At 37.1% G+C, this 17,252-nt stretch overlaps 1 protein-coding gene across 13 annotated transcripts in view; it reads left to right on the top strand.

Annotated features, from left to right (window-relative positions):
- The window catches only part of ADGRB3 (adhesion G protein-coupled receptor B3), a 445,578-nt gene that overhangs the window by 244,741 nt on the left and 183,585 nt on the right, over positions 1–17,252 (top strand). For all 13 annotated transcript variants that reach the window (XR_012579769.1, XM_014264918.3, XM_005483937.4 and 10 more), the window contains 2 exons: positions 10,686–10,832; positions 11,555–11,630. Coding sequence is in view for 12 of the 13 variants with exons in the window: in XM_014264918.3 (XP_014120393.1) it covers positions 10,686–10,832; positions 11,555–11,630 (223 nt within the window). In the remaining variant the exon portion in view is untranslated. The remainder of the gene's footprint in view (positions 1–10,685; positions 10,833–11,554; positions 11,631–17,252) is intronic.

Raw genomic sequence — 17,252 nt, 5'->3', positions numbered from 1 at the left:
AGTTAATTTAGAATGCAACAATGTGAACAAGTAAATCAAACTCAGTCTAATTAGTATTACTTACTACTTAGATTGGATAGCATCTATATGTCCCAGTGAGGTACTGGGTTTTGTTCTGCCATGCATGATGTAAACAATCTAAATAAAGCATGTGTGCATTATCCTGAAAATTATATTTCACAGTGCCCCAGGACAACCTTTTACAATCCCTTGAGCAAATCTTAATCCAGTTTATGTCCTCCATGGAGAATATTCAAGATGAATTAGATATGCCTCCAGAATACAAAGACCTAGTTATGAACTCCTGTGAGGTAGGTTAAAATCATGGCCTCAACATGAAACTGAGACACAGGAGATCTCTGTTTCTAACAGTTCTGTTTCATATTTTCTGTGCGACTCAAGCCTGTCTAGAAGGCATTTAGTGTCCCAGCATTTGCTTATTAGCTGCTGTGTTCAGGGAGAAGCAAGAGTAGGCTGCTCTGTGAGAGAAAACAGGAGAAAGGACTGTGTGCACACTGCAAAGGCAAGGTTCCACAGCATCCAAACAAGAAGAGCAGAGAATGTCTGTGATGGTAGCCAGACCCAGCTAATATTCCACATCAGCAGACAAGTCTGTAATGATCTGACATCAAGCCAAGCAATCAAATCAAAGCATCAGGGTCAGGATCTGGTCCAGTGACCTTCAGGAAAGCCCATAGTGATAGGGTAGGTCCAAGGTCATGAAATCTTGATATGGCATCCACAGGTCAAGGTTCAAAAAAGCAAAATGCATAACAGTGCACAGCCACAGCAGATTCAGCTTAAGTGCAGCTCCTGAGAGAAGGGGCTGTGGGGCTTCTCACAGCCTTTTCACTGCAGTCTGATCTAAGCCACAAAGTTGCATGGATTCACAGCTGATTTTGAGTACCTGCAGCTTAAGCTGTAGAGGAGTGTGTGCGTGTGTGTGTGTGTGTGTGTGTGTGTGTGATGGGGATGCACTGGTACTGACAGCTTGAGCATCATGTTGAATGCCAAACTCAGAATGGTAGATGTCCACTAGAGAATTAGTCTGATGCTGACCAGGAAATGCTAAGCTTGTGGCAAAATTCTGCATCCTAAATTACCAGTGTCAAGAATTTACTAAAGCACTAATTTGTGACATCACACAGTTATCTGGGATTAATTAAAACAAACCTGCCTTCCTTCTCAACCCTTCGTTTATATATTATGCCAGTGGTCAAATGAATATTCAAATGGGGAGTTGGTTTTCTTTTCCTCCTGGATAAGTTTTGATGATAATAGCCTTGAATCCTAATGAACATTCTCATCCAAGGTAAGGAAGATATGGTTTATAATGCCTTCAGATGGAGGCCCCATGTTCAGAGGGGGACCCAATTGCTTGCAGATCTTTCTACTTGAAGTGCTCAAAACATAAACTCAGTATTCTAACAAGCAATGTTAGACCAGTAAGTCGTTCTCTGATTTGGCCAGGTTTTGAAATTGAAAGCAACTGCACATGCACATAAAGACGGGACTAATTTGGTTAATAAACATACCTTAAGGCTTGAGCTTTTGGGGAATCTATCTGTCTAATTTCTCAACCTTCATGGAGCTGAAGTGTAAAGAAAGCTCTGTCTTCTGCTTCTGGAAAGAAAAATGGAGAAGCTTATACATTTCTGGTGGATTGCTGTGAAAACAGGAGCCAGCTGCCAGCATTTCCTCCATACCCACTGTTCTGCAGGATATGGCTTTTAATCGATCGTTCCTGTTCAGGATTCACTAGCTGCTTCCATACTAGTAATCTCTGTATTTCTATGCCAGAGTAATTTACAGTTCTCTCAGTTTTAATTTTGCTGTAGTGTTATCCTAAAGTTCTTCATCATGCCATTCTGTACAATTAAAAAAAAGCTGTTCAACAATGAAATATAGTAGAGATCTGGTTTTATTTTCCTACAAAAATCTGTGATTAAAAGCATATATTGATTCCCATTATTTATTTTTTCCCTCTGTGTGGCTTTCCTACATCAAATTTTCTGCCTCTATGCCTGTGAATTTGCTTCTTACATCATCTTTCAATATCCTGAATAACTTAGTTCACATCTTTATAGATTTCTGAATGATAGGTTTAGTTATCATTTCCCTAGAGGTATAGCCATCTCTTCTTTGCTTCATGCTTTTGGGAAGCAATCATTCTACTCTGCTCTACATCACCCCAAGCAATGCAATGTTCATAAAACATTTTTATCAATTCTCTGCTAATGGTTTTCATACCTGCTTGCCTCCTTACTGATCTCTTATCCTGTCAGATTCTCCCCATCTTTCTTTCATGGTTTTTATTGGATAGCTAATGATGAGTAAGATTGATAAATAAACATGTAAATGATCACTCAGTCTCAGCTTTTCTTCTTTCCCCCTTTTCTGCTTCATCATCATTTCCATCTTCTGAGCTTACTGCTTTAACATTGTCTTCACTCTTGCTCTCTTTGTTCTTGCTATCAGCTAGAATCATCAGCACAGACACTTTACCAAGTCACCTTAGTTACTGAAAAATGTTTGGCTTCTGCACCTTACCTGACCAGTCAATCAAATATTGTGTTGTAGGTGATCTTGCTCCCTCTATGGTTTTCTACTTTATGTCTGTAAATTGAAACTCATGCACTTAAATGCGAGTTCCTCTATCTCCTGCATCAGTCTCCATCTTCTGTGTTGCTTTATACCAAGTCTTTCTTTTCCTTAGGAAGTATTTTATTCCCAGGCAAGAGAGGCTGCCTGAGACCACAGTTTTAGTAGCATGAATGCACAGTAATACTAAGAGGAATGGAAACAAATAAAGCTCCTTCAGAAACAGAGTACCCTTGATGTGGCTCTGGGTCTATTTGACTGCTCATATCTTCATCTTCTTCAAAGTAATGCCCAGAAGGTGGAGTTGTCTTCTAATTAAAGAAGTACAGCTTCCTACCTTATGTTAAAAATGTTTTTCTAGATTATCCCATCATTCAGGAAGTATTCAATATATCGCAAGAATACATTTTCTTCCATCTGCTAAAAAAAAACTGTTTAGCTTTTCGTTAGTTCAACTGGATTTTCTTCGTGCTTGTTATTCAGATTAGGAGATTAATTTTGCTCTTTACATTCCAGATGTGCTGGCTTCAAATAGACATATTAAACTTACAGGGTGCATTGCTAATTAGTAAATAGTAAAAAATGATTAAAATTTACAAAAATGCTGAGCTTCCACTTCTCCCATCCCCTGCCCCAGGGAACATGTAGAAATAGTACCTGGAACATATAGAAATTCTATGATGTGATAGCTATTTCCCTTAATTAGCTTTCTCAGGGAATAAACTTTAATATTTTTTATAATTATTTTAAAGAAAGGTTAATATCTATAAATACAACGTTTAGATGTCTAATTATTGTTTGAACTTTTGATACTAGAATTTTATTCCCATACCTGAAACAAAGATATCATAATGAATGTGAAATCAGAAATCGCTTGTTAGACTGAATATGCATATGTGATTTTTCATGAGTCTATGAAATTCGTATATTCTTGAATTTTTCCTCAAATGCAGAATTTGGTCTTGAGCAACAAAAGTACACAAAACCAAAAAGAAAAAAAAAACACTTGCCTGCTGCCTATGATTTTTTTCAATTATGTAAGTAGCAGAAAAAATCTGAGTTATTATTAAATGCATCCTGATCATTGCCTGAAACCATGCTGCTTTCTAAATTGTCCTATATATCATACTGATCATATTATGGTAATGGGTAATCTTTTCCCCACTGCACTATCTATAGAAAACAGAAGAGAAATATTCAGAGATCACTGTTAACTTAGCTTCTTGGTTAACCAAAGCATTATTCTTAACCTTCAAACAGTGAGTCTATTTAAGGAAGAATTTGCTTGACAGCAAAGGAAGGATTCATGCAAAGTTCATCCTTGATCAGTGAAAATATCTATGAAGTGTCTATTTCTGCTTTTGCCTATACTGATACTGTGTCTTGCTACCCAAAGCTTGAATAGTGAGACAGTAGCTGCCTTGGTCTGATGAGTCTCAGGAATTCAAGTGCACAGCAGGCTTCTAGGGATATCCCTGTCATGTCTGCCCATGGAGCAGTAGGTTCTAATTTAAGAATTTATCACTTTTGTATGGATAGCTCTGAGAAGTAGAAGATCTGTTAAGTTATATTTTCTTAGGAGCCTTTTTCTGAACATACTTTCATATTGGTTCATTGTGAGATTTCATGAATATTATTTACAGAAGGAAAACTGCCATGTTGTTTTTCTCATGTTCATGTAAGAGGATGCCACTTCACCACAGTCCTTCTGTTATACATAAGCTTGTAGGTGGTAAGTGAGTTTATCTTTGGACTGAGAGAAGGATTTTAATCAAGCCTGCTCACATGCAGAGCTCTGCAGCAAATCCGGAGATCCACAAATGAATCTCCTTTAAGTAAGGGTTTCACCATTTGTGTTTGTTGCAAATTTTCTTTAAAATGATGGGATTTAAGTGGATAGAGAAAGTCTGTTATAAATATCTCTTCTTCAATATGTCCATCTCACTCTTTGTTGATGATCTAGGCAAGACTTTGTTCCCCATGTATCCAACATGGGCTGACCAGTAAGATTCTTCATTCTATAAAAAAACAAAGGCTTAACATTTAGGGTCAAAATAACTATTCTAGAATATATATTTTTCTAGCTGATTCTTCTTAACAGAGATGTTTTGCAGAAATGCTCATTGTTCAGAATTTCAACACAAAAACCTTTCATATTCGTTGTTAAAATTCTTTGTTCTTTTTATTCTTGTTAAAATAATCTATGGCAATAGCAATAATATTTTACCCAGAAATAGATTTAGCAGGAGCTGCTCCAGAAGGGCAGTAAAACATTGTCTGTTTAAAAAAATCAAAATGTGTGAAGCGATGAAGTTTACTAAATGCTGCATAATATATACCTAGTATACCATCAATGAGCAGTCAAAATAGGATAAGAAAATAGCAAATGAGACTGCTAATATGCTCATTCTCTGTTGTCTGTAACAGAGATCCAGTAAAATTCTGTATTGTGAGTTATTGGAAATTATAGACCAACGTGGTTACTGTGCTGTTAAATCACAACACACCCAGAATATTATCACTTATAAGAAAGCAGAATCAGAACTGGTATTGCAAATAAGGGGAGAGATCTGTAGCAACCTGTAGTTCAGGTCTACAGCCTCCCTTGTGAGGGGAAGAGGTGGAGCAGGTGCTACACTCTTCTCTCTGGTGACCAGTGTCAGGAATCATGGAAAAGGCTAAAGCTGTGTTGGTGGAGTTTAGGTTGGATATTGGGAAAATGTTATTCACTTGGAGTGTGGTTGGGCACTGGAAAAAGCATCACAGCACCAAGCTTACCAGGGCTCAACAAACAATTGAACAATGCTCTCAGGCTCATGGTGTGACTCTTGGGCTCGATGTCCTGTGCATGTTGTAATTTTAAAACCTGAATCTCTATTGTGAGATCTGAAGTTGAATTTCGTACATGAGAAAGTACCCAGTTGTTTTTCTGTCATGCCTTTTGGTGAATCAGATTTTCTGTTCAAATTGATTAATATTATTCAAAGGTCTGATTCTGAAATTTTACTAGTTTTTGTTAAATACAGGAGACTAATGGGTGAATACTAGAGAGAAGGGGAAAATTATTCATGACACTTACTTGGTTGGGGGTTTTTTTTGTTGTTTAGCAGCCCAGATCAATCAGAGAGCTACTAGAAGTTGCATTAGGCAGCCTATAACTCACTCAGGGTTACAGGGATCAAGGCAATACATTTCAGCTTTTCTTTTCTAGGCATGATCTACAAAAGCTACTCATACAGGAACTACACTATTTTTTTTCTCTCCAAGTTTTCTTTACACATGAATAAACCACTTTTGTGCTGTGCCAAATAATCTTCTTAAATATTATTAACATATTATTGTGTGTAACCAGGTCATTTTTATAGTGATGGAAAATTGTCTATTCCTATCAGCTTGGCATTAATCAGTTGCAACAATATTTTGTGTTGGTTTTAGAATGATCCATTAGTAGTTATCAATTCTGAAATTTTCAGTACAGCAGTATCAAACAGATTGTCTGCAACTGCAACATGAAAATGAAATAAAAGGAAAAGAAATATTTATAAAGGATATTAAGAGCCAATCGATTACAGTTCAAAGCATCTCTAAATTGATTAGACTAGACTATTTACATGGATTCTTCTGAATCAATAATTACTATGGAATCATCAAATATGTATGTATACGTATGTGTAATTGCACTACTGTCTTGTAGTTTATACCAAAGTGCATCAAAAAATTCTGAAAGAAGTCTCCTGTCTCAGGCTTCCTCCACCCAGTGCTCAACCTTCAGCTTGCACTGCAGATGTGCACAGTGAGCACCTGTACTAAATCACAGAATGACGCAATTATAGAATATGCTGAGTTGGAACAGACCCATCATTAAGTTCAACTCCTGGCCCTGTGCAGGAGAACCCCAGGAATCACACCATAAGCCTGAGAGCTTTGTCCAAGTGCTTCTTGAACTCTGTCAGGCTTGGGGCTGTGACCACTTCCCTGGGGAGCCTGTTCAGTGCCCAAACACCCTCTGGGTGAAGAAACTTTTCCTGATATCCAACCTAAACCTCCCCTGACACAGCTTCAGGCCATTCCCTTGGATCCTGTCACTGTCACCAGAGTGCAGAGATCAGGGCCTGCCCCTCCCCTTCCCATCATGAGGATGCTGAAAACCACAATGAGGTCTCCTATCAGTGTCCTCCAGGCTGAACAGACCGAGTTACCTCAGCCATTCCTCATACAGCATCCCCTCCTGACTCTTCAGCATCCTACTCACCCTCCTTTGGGCACTCTCTGATATCTTAATGTCTGTTCCATATGGTGGTGCCCAGAACAGCAGACATGACTTGTAGGAATTGCCATGATACAAATAAATAAGAAGAGAATTATCCATATTGGAAAAGTTTAATTTACCATGATACATAAATATTTTCCTCAGCTTCTGCTTAGGTAATTTTAATTTTAGATGTATTTTTTTTCCTAATTTTAGATGTCTTCCCTTTTTTTTCCCTGCTTTACATTTTTTATTCTTATTAATATTCTCTTTGACTATTTTTCCAGTAGTATACAATTTGTGTGTTTGTATAAACAAGCAAAAATACTCGTACCACAGTGCTTAAAGGTATCCTTGTTTGCCAGGTGTTCCATCTCATTAATTCAGGACATGATGATTTGGTATGGTAATTTGAAATAATAATTTTACAAAAAAAAAAACCTGTGAGAAACCTTTGCTTTTTTCAAATGAGAAGACATAGTCCTTGTGTGGCAGTTGCAGAACTGAATCATTTGAGTTCCAGAATTTGAAGCATTGTTTTCTAATACAAACCTAACATAAAAAGAATACAATAATGTGCAAAGTGCATGACATCTTACTACCTGTGTGTAAGAACCTTGCATTTGAGTGTCTGACATACAAATGACCCAGCACACGAATTATATACATTCTCCTCTAAATAGCTTGTTGACTTTCAGTTCACAAGAAGCAATTATTTTATGCTGCAGATTAAAACTGAGGTAGAGAGCCTCATTTCACAATGGAAATGAGCCAGAGTTTCATTGAAACTAGTCATAGACTAGTATTTAATAATAATATTTGCTTTCCTAAAATATAAAATACAGTTTAAAATCATACTGAAGAGCTGGGAACTATTTCATGTATCCATCTGGTCAATTATTTCATGTATCCACTGTGTTGATAGACCTGAACTAGTTGCATCTAGTCGAATTCCATTAAATTATCTTACACCTTGGAGCATCAGAGCCACATTAGGCACATCCTCATAGAATTATTTGGCAAAGTATCTAAAAAAAGGACTTTATAATCTGTGTGGATCTGTAAGGGGCAGACTTTGAAGGATGTGAAATATGCATTGTTGACTCATACTCCACTTTCCATCACCCAGGATGCCTGGGTACCTTTCCATGGCACTGCTTTCCAGCATCTCATTCCCAGTCTGTATGGAAATCCAGCATTTGCCTCATCCCACATGTCAAATCCAGCACTTTCCCATGTTGAACTTTACATGGTTGGTGATTGCCCAGTCCTCTATTAGGGTCTCTCTGCAGGAGAAGTCTCCCTGCCTTTGAGGGAGCTTTGGCAGCTCCTACCAGTTCCTTACCATCTGTGGACTTGCTTAGTATCTCTTCCAGTCCTGCCACCAAGTCATTGCTGAAGTTGTTGGTGAGAAGAGAGCTGAGTATGAAGCCCTGTGAAACTCTCTAGTGACAGGTCACCATCACCCTTTGTGCCTGACCTGTGAGCCAGTTGCTCACCCATCACATGATGTGTTTGTCCAGCTGAATGCTGGAGATTCTGTCCAGAAGGATTCTGTAAAAGACAATATGAAAAGCTTGACTGAAATCCAAGATCACATCTACTGGCTTCCCTTGATCAGCTAGGTAGGTTACCTTGTCATAAAAGGAGATCAGGCTTGATAAGCAAGACTTTTGTTTGATTATAAGTAAAAAAACTTTTCTGAACCATGAGTGGGAATATGTAGGATCATAGAAACATTTAAGTTGGAAAAGAGCTTCAAGATCATTGAGTACAACTGTAAACCCAACACTGCCCAACAAACACATATATTTATATTTTTTCTGTATAAGCTATAAGTCAAAGTTTTAGGTTTTATGCTTTGCTTTTGTTATTCATCACCTAAACAATAACAAATATTTTTGAATTTTTTGTTCTGAGTATTGTTTAGGTGCCATGATAAATGGCCCTATTTAAAATACAGAGGGAGACAGAGTACAGATAGTACTATGCTAGACCCTCACCATTTATCCAGTCCTAAAGTGGTTTTCTGTTTTGCAGAGTGAATTCCATTGAATAACATTGATTTCCTATTTCAATAAAGGGAACTGTCATCCAAAATGGGGATGAAATATTAAGGCTCTACTATCTAATTAGATAGATAGCTAGATATGTAGAAGCACCAATAAATACTGTGCAAATAAAAAAACAGCCTAGTATTGTCTTATACAGGCTGTATTTAATTTTGAAAACTAAATAACTGTTAGTTTAATTTTATTTATGAGAAAAATAAAATTATTTTTAAATTTTAAGAGCTATTGGAAAAACCTATTTTTACAATGTTAATATATTCTGTATAACCACTGATTGCATGTGAAAGCACGCAATCCATTTTATGCCCCAGTAATTCTGAAACACCTGAACTCTATTCCCTCCACACACCACCTGAAAATTCACAAGACTAAGCATCCCCCTTAGTTCTGGGAATGGATTTGGCAATTGAAGCCTGGAGGGGATTGTAACCAGCATTATAAAGCCCTGATAGTTTTATAATGGAAAGTTTGAACCAACCTGAAGTACCACCTCATTAATGTGATTCTGTATACATAACCAGTCTGAAAATAAGAGGCAGTTATTAAGGAATATATTTGTAGAGTTAATATTGTTAATTTTGTAATTATACACTTCTGTTGGATTTGAATCACAGTTTTTTTCCAAATAAAAGTTCTGATGAGACACCTAATGTTTTTTTACTTTAATTTTGCTGTTTTGCTTGTTTTTACAGCTGTCCCCCACTGTATTTATGTTTTACCCCCTTGCAGAGTCCTTGCAGTGAAATCATTATGCAGATCAAAGTATAGTCCTGGTATCCAAACTCTCCCACCTACATTAGCCTCTCCATAAATTGATTAGGAAGGGCATTGCACAGGAAATATCTATCAATGTGGCTTACATTAAGAATGGAGCTAGGCTCCAAATGTGGTGTTTGTCATCTCTCTGACTGTATGTAAACACTTGCAGCCCTGTCAATTCCTTTAAAGTAGTTTGAGTCTTACTAGACACTGACTGTGTTGCCATGGAGTTGTACTTAGATTTCACAGCAAAGCTGAAATAGATTTCCAGGTGATAGTTGAGTTATAAAACAGGGGAAAAAACCAGAATGAGTAAACCAAATTCCAAACTGACTATTATTAGATTTGACACCTATTTCTTCTGTCTTGATATATCTGTTATAGACATAACACCGGTGTTGTTTGGGTATTGGGTTTTTTTTCAGGTGGAAAAAATTATGAGCTCAGAATGGAGATTATTCTTTAAAGAAAAAAAAATTAGGTGCTAGACTGTTCTACTTTACTTTGTATGAAAACAACAAGGTCTTTTAAAATGGTAATCTCCTCAATGTATCTATCTTGAAATTGTGCCTGTATAGAGGATAAAAGTTCTTATAGTGATTCATTAGCCTGTATCTAGAAGTTATGTTTCCCAAAGCAATTTTAAGCATCCTCTTACTTTTATTGTCACATTTGATCATTTTAGAATTTGCTCTGAAGATACAACGTCTTTATGTATGAATTTCAGGGTATAAGCTGGTACATTCAATGATCCCTGTTAAGAAATTTAATCAGAATCTGACTGACAAATGCTACAATCAATACCACACAATTAATCCATAGCAGAACTGCATAATAAACAGAAGATTATGCTTTCTGAGTCAGTTATTGTCCTATGAATTCCTGTTTTACTTGAAATGTGTCATTAAAAGTTTTGTTATTGCTGTACTGTTGTCACTCTATGATGCTTTAACATAGGAAACACAATTTTAAAATTTGTATGATTTTATGATTTCTCTTGCTAGTGGCTAGCATTCAGAAGCTTCCTGCTGCATCTGTTTTAACTGACATCAATTTCCCCATGAAAGGAAGAAAAGGAATGGTTGATTGGGCACGAAACTCAGAAGACAGGGTTGTCATTCCAAAAAATATCTTCACTCCTATGTCAACAGGTAAAAAAGCATATCAGCGTGTGAGTTTTCTATTAGCTTTAGCAAGGCAACTGTGACTGTCTCATGGGATCACTGTATAATATGGGAGTAGTTCTTTTATTCCTCTTCAAAAGAAATACAGTACTCATAAGTTTATCCTAGAGAGAAATGAATGGGCTTAATTTCAGTACCTTGAACAAAAAGTGCTGCATAAATCCTAGACATTATTTTCTACACCAAAGAAACAATGCTTTACTTAGTTATTGTGCACGAGATTTAATCTGTTTGATATGAGGTGAGCTGAAGTGCAGCTCTGCTGAATCCCCTGAAGCTGCTGTGTTCCAGCAGACACTCATTCCAACATAACTCGTACCAAAGGAAGCTCAGCAGGCAAATTAGCCTAACTTCAGGTCCAATTTATAAATATCATTGCAGTGCAGATCTCTGACATTAGAGAATTTACAGACATTCTTTGAGAATGTTTAATTATAAATGTAAATTAACAAGAATGGATGTCAGCATACAATGATGGATTTTTTGAAAATGTGATTTTTGATGGTTTAAATCTTTTGATATGCTCCTGTGCTACATTTTTATGACAGACTTCTAGGAGATAATTCAAAATTATGATGGTTTATTTGAAATAAAACTTCTATTGCTAAAATAAATGTTATTCAGAGATTTTCATGCTGATGAAAGCTTGGGAAAGAAAGTATTAAAATGTTTTTCCTTACTCTTTTCAGAACTAGATGAATCAACTGTATTTGTACTTGGAGCCGTGCTATACAAAAATTTAGAACTCATTTTGCCCACTTTGAGGTAAGAAATTTCATAAATACAATATGAATTGAACTATTTCAGGATAATAAATCTACTATAGGTCAGAATAAAAGCAATCAAGGCTATTTGCATATTAGTACTGCTGGATATTTTTTTCATTATATTTATAATGTTTATGCATGTATTAATCTTTTGTTCATGCTTAGTTACTTATATGATATAAGTAGCCTTTTCATCAAATTGCCCTAATTTCTATTTCATGTAATCTATATTAAACTTAATTACAGAAATGTTTGATCAGAAGTATATGCAGTGATGTAAATTAATGCTCAGGCCACTTGTGCTTCAATCTGCTGTTTGCCCAGTTAGTACAAATGGTCTTGTCATGACATTATAACTTGATATACTAAACTTGTCTGCTCTACTTCTACAGAAGTTTCTAGCAGTAGTTTTCCAAATATTTCTTCAGTGCAAATTGTATTCAGAATCGGCAGCAGGGCTATAGAGATCTGTTTTAGAAACAAGACATGCATGTGCTGAACAGCTGGAGTATATCAGTTTTGTGGGCCATACAGATAAAGGAAGGCCTCTTGTTTCACTGTTTCCTTTCTGTACTCACCAAAAGACAATTTGGAAATAAATATTTCACCTCCTATTTTCTAATTACCAGTTATGTTAATTTCGTGGTCCATTTATACTATATTATTTTATATGATCCTGGTCTTTTAATGCCCTTTTATAGTACAAGAAGCACATGCAGATTGTGTCCCAAAAGGTGCTAGTGAATTCACAATAGTTAGAAAAGATAGTAATAAGGAAGACACCAGGACACTTTTCCCTACTCTGCTTAGCCCAAATGTCAGGATTTGAGACAAAGAATGGAAAAGCAAGAGGTTTTTGCCACAATCTATCTGAAAACAAAAAGGGATAATTACTAAGAAAATTAAAAAACTACTTCCTAGAAAAGTTTCAGTGTGCTGTGCAATGAGGAGCTGCAATTTAGGGACAAAAATGTCTCTGAGGTAGGGCACAATTTGAGTAGTGTTGTCCTGACAGAACACCTTGAAGCCTGAAAGTGCTGGCAATGGCCATCTGTGCTTAAGGCATGATATAAATGACAGCTCATCCACTTCTGAAGTGTCACCAAGCACTTTCCATCTATTGTACCACTTTCTCAAATTAGCCAGGAAGGAAGAGATGTTTGTAAAAGATTTTTTTTACCCCATACTCAAAGAACCATGACAACTGACTTACTGGATTTAGTTCTTTTTGGTAGACCTTAGTAAAAATCTGCCAGTCCTAGGAAAGCATCAGTATGGCCATGTGCTTTTCAGATCTTTACATTTTAAACAGCAGTCTATGATCATGCCTTTTCAACTTTCACATGTCAATAGTTTTAATTTACAGAAAAAAAAGGTGTAAACTTTAAATTCTGAATATTTGCTTATATGAAAAGTCTTTCAGGGCTCTTATTTCATCCATTATGAAGGTGAAGTTAATATGCCTTACTGGATTTTTCCTAGAAACAAAACCATACCAAGTAATGGGAACAAGGGCAGAACAGGGGCATAAAGTGTAGCAATGTAAACACTATGGATTATGGGTGCTTTTTTGTTCCCAAATTTTTTTGCTTTTGTCTGTTCTGCTTTCAGCTGATTACTTATTTACACTGCAAATTTAACCACTTCTCTGTACATTTTAGTTCACAGATAGGTTTTGTAACTTACTTTACCAAAATGGTCTAATAATCTATGGATATCTATTAACAAATGAAGTCTTTAGAAATTTAAAAACAGAGGTATCCTACTTTGCCCCTGAATTTGTTCAGTATTATTTGAATCTAATTCTCAGATGTGGAAAGGAAACTAGCACTATTACTTTCTCTTATGTACATGAATGAGGAATAAAAGTAGTTATTTATCTGTGATATAAAAATATAATACATGCCCAGGTACCTCTTGTCTCTTCTTTGTTTGGAATATAGCACTTTGAATTTCCTTAATGAAATATATTTCTTATAATGAAGCTATACTGAAACTTTTAAGCTTACATCTCTTACCTCATCAGGAAGTGTATCATGCTGGATTTCTTTGCCCATGGCAGTCATTTTCAAAATATGATCTCATGGCCTTAAAATAGTACCTCAAAAAAGTCACAATTTCAAACTTTTTTCATAGAATTATAGAATTGAAAGGTTTGGGTTGGAAGGGGCCTCAAAAGATCATGTAATTCTCACTTCCTGCCCTGGGCAGGGCCACTTTCCACTAGACCAGGCTGCTCACAGCCACATCCAGCCTGACTCTGAACATTTGTAATGACAGGACATCCACAGCTTCTTTAAGCAACCTATTCCAGTGTGTCAACACCCTTATTAAAAAAATTTCTTCATTGTGTGTAATCTACATCTATCCCATTTCAGTTTAAAACCTTTGTGCCTTGCCCCTATCACTACAGACATTGGTAAAAGTTCTCAGTCTTTATCTTAGGCCCCCTTTAAGAATTGAAGGCCTGCAATAAGCTGTTCAATGGAGCCTTCTCCAGGATGAAAAACCTCAGCCCTCTGAACCTTTGCTTTGGACTAGGAGAGATATTCCAACCCTGTGATCATTTTCATGTCCCTCCCCTGGACCTGCTCTAACACTTTCATGCATTTCTTGGGCTGGGAATTTCTCAGATGGACAAAGTACTCTAAATGATGCCTCACAAGAGCAGAGTAGAGGCACACAATAGCCTCCCTCACCCTGCTGGCCATGCTTCTTTTGATGCAGCCCACATTGCCAGCTCATGTTCAATATTTTATCTACAATATCCTCTGGTATGTCTTGACAGGCAGCTCGCAGTCCTTCTACCCTCTAGACTGTATTGATACCAGGGATTGCTTCAGCCCAGATGCAGGACCTTTCCATCAGTTTTGTTGAACTTCCTGAGTTTTGCATGGACCTGGCTCTCAAGCCTGTGAAGGTCCCTCTTGATGGCATCACTTTCCTCCACACTGTGGATGTCAACCACACTGTGGTGTCATCTGAAAACTTGCTGAAAGTGGCCTCAATCCTTTTGTCAATGAAGATACTCAATACTCTTGAATGCATTTTAACACATTCAGATATTTTAATGTTCATTCATATAGAATGTCAACAAAACCTTTGATACTGTCTCCCATGGCATTCTCCTGGAGAAGCTGGCAGCCCATGGCTTGGACAGATACTCTTTTCACAAGATAATAAACTAGTTTGGATGACCAGGCCCAGACTGGTGGGGAATGGTACTACCTCAAGTTGATGAACAGTATCTAGTGGGGCTCCCCAAGGCTCAGTATTGTGATCATCCCTGTTTAATGCCTTCATTGATCTGGATAAGGGGATCAAGTGCACCCTCAGTGAATTCACAGATGATACTAAGTAGAATCATGATCTACTGGAGGACAGGAAAGCTCTGCAGAGGTATCTGGACAGGTGGAATCAATGGGCTGAGGCCAAATGTATGAGGTTCAACAAGGCCAAGTGCTGGGTCCTGCACTTGGGTCAGAACAACCCCATGTAGCCCTTCAGGCTGGGGCAGAGTGGCTGGAAACCTACCTGGTGGAAAAGGACCTTGAAATGTTGGTCAAGGGCAGGCTGACCAGGTGGCCAAGAAGTCCAGTGACATCCTGGCCTCTATCAGCAATAGTCTGAGCAGCAGGACCAGGGCAGGGATTGTCTGCTTGTACTCTGACTCGCTCCTTGATGAGGCCCCATCTCAAATCCTGTGTTCAGTTCTGGGCCCCTCATTACAAGAAGGACACTGAGGTGCGAGTCCAGAGAAGGGCAACGGAGCTGGTGAAGGGTTTGAAGCACAATTCCTGTGAAGAGAGGCTGAGGGAGCCAAGTTTGTTTAGCCTGGAGAAAAGGAGGCTCGGGCTATCTCTTTTCATTCTCTACAACTTCCTGGAAGGAGTTTGTAGCCAGGTGGGAGTTCAGCTCTTCTCATAGGCAATTAGCAACAGGACAAGAGGAAAAGGCCTCAAACTCTGCCATGGGAGGTTCAGGTTGAACATCAGGAAGAATTTCTTCACTGAAAGGGTACTTAAGCATTAGAATAGGCTTCCCAGGGAGGTGTTGGAGTCCCTGGCCCTGGATGTATTCAAGAAATGACCGGATGTAGCACTTAGTGCTATGGTCTTGTTGACAAAGTGGTGACCAATCAAAGGTTGGATTTGATGATCATTGTTGTCTTTTCCAACCAAGTGATTATGTGATGCTGGTGATTAGGTGATTCTGTCACTTGAAGTTGGGAAAAAAGCTTGCAGCTTTTTAGTGCTGAATTTGTTGAGTTCTTACACTCCGTGAAAATTTGAACCGACGTGCAGGTTTTAAAGTTATGTTTATGATGGTCTGTTTTTTATTATTTTACACTTACTTGGGTAAATGAATGAAGATTTCTATATATCCCACTGCATTTGGAAAAGGTTTACTCTAGTTTACTCACATTTTGCATTGAAAAAATATCTTGCACAGGTTTATATTAGCTACTCTTTGTACTAATGTTGCTTAAATGTAATAAATATTATTGTAATAACCATATTAGTGCTGAACACAATGATATGCTTCACTGCATTATTGTTCTCTATGGAGCAAACACTGTAAGATGTAAAGGAATGTAATATCATTTGTTTTTTATATGATGCCTAGAAGCACACACCACAGGAATTAAAAAACATTCTGGATATGTATCTTATGTGATGATTTTCTAAGTAAAATGACAGTTAAATATATAACAAGGGTGAGAATAAAGATGAAAAATATTTAAACCAAGGTAAAATAAGCAAAATAATCTCATGATTGAGTTTGAAGGCCACATCATTTACACCTGATAACCTAATAATAAAGGTGATTTCTACTAGCTGCAGTTAGATATCTAGAAAGCTTTACCAGTTCCCATGTCATTTCAGTCCTGGCTTTACAGGAGTTAGGGTGGGAATAGAGAAAATATTTGGTTGTAGTTTCCAGTAGAATAAAGACAACATGCATTTCAATGCATTCCTTAATTTTGTCACTCAGAGGTATGCAAACTTCTGCATCATCACAAGGAACTGCTTTTTAAAAATAAACAAACAAACAATTTTTAAAATGTCAGTATATTTTTAGGAAAAATCTTCCAAAGTACCTAACAAAATCACAATCTGCTACATCGCAGGTGTTCTGTGAGTAAAATGAGGATTTCATTATCTAGAGCAGCCTATACAATATATTTCACAAAATCCAAGATTAGCTGCATTATACCATATGTGTTTGATTTTCCTTGGTTTTACTAGCATAGAGTCTACTGGAAATTACTAAACGCAGTGTGAGATGGAACTTGGTACTGCATTAATATAGAAGTTTTTGGACTTGTGTTTAATCCTACGGGTACATGTACATTCAGAGAATTTTTCCATGAGTATTTAAATGAGAGTTTAGGGAAACAAAAAGAAAAGGTTCTTCCTTATAAAAATGGAATAATGGGGTTTTTTTCCATGCACAAGTAAATAAACTTCATCTGATTCTATTTCCTAATGTATTTTGCTGCATTGCACTGTTCTTGTAATGTCTTACGGCTTTTTTCATAGCAGATTTTGAAATATCAGATATTTTCAGAACTTGAGACTGAGTATTATTTCCATAGCTCTTGCACCCCTGAGCACAT

This window comes from Zonotrichia albicollis, chromosome 3, assembly GCF_047830755.1.
Source record: "Zonotrichia albicollis isolate bZonAlb1 chromosome 3, bZonAlb1.hap1, whole genome shotgun sequence".
In the NCBI taxonomy this organism is placed as follows: domain Eukaryota; kingdom Metazoa; phylum Chordata; class Aves; order Passeriformes; family Passerellidae; genus Zonotrichia; species Zonotrichia albicollis.
Note: the sequence above shows the minus strand (reverse complement) of the source record. Positions and strands in the feature narration are given on the sequence as shown.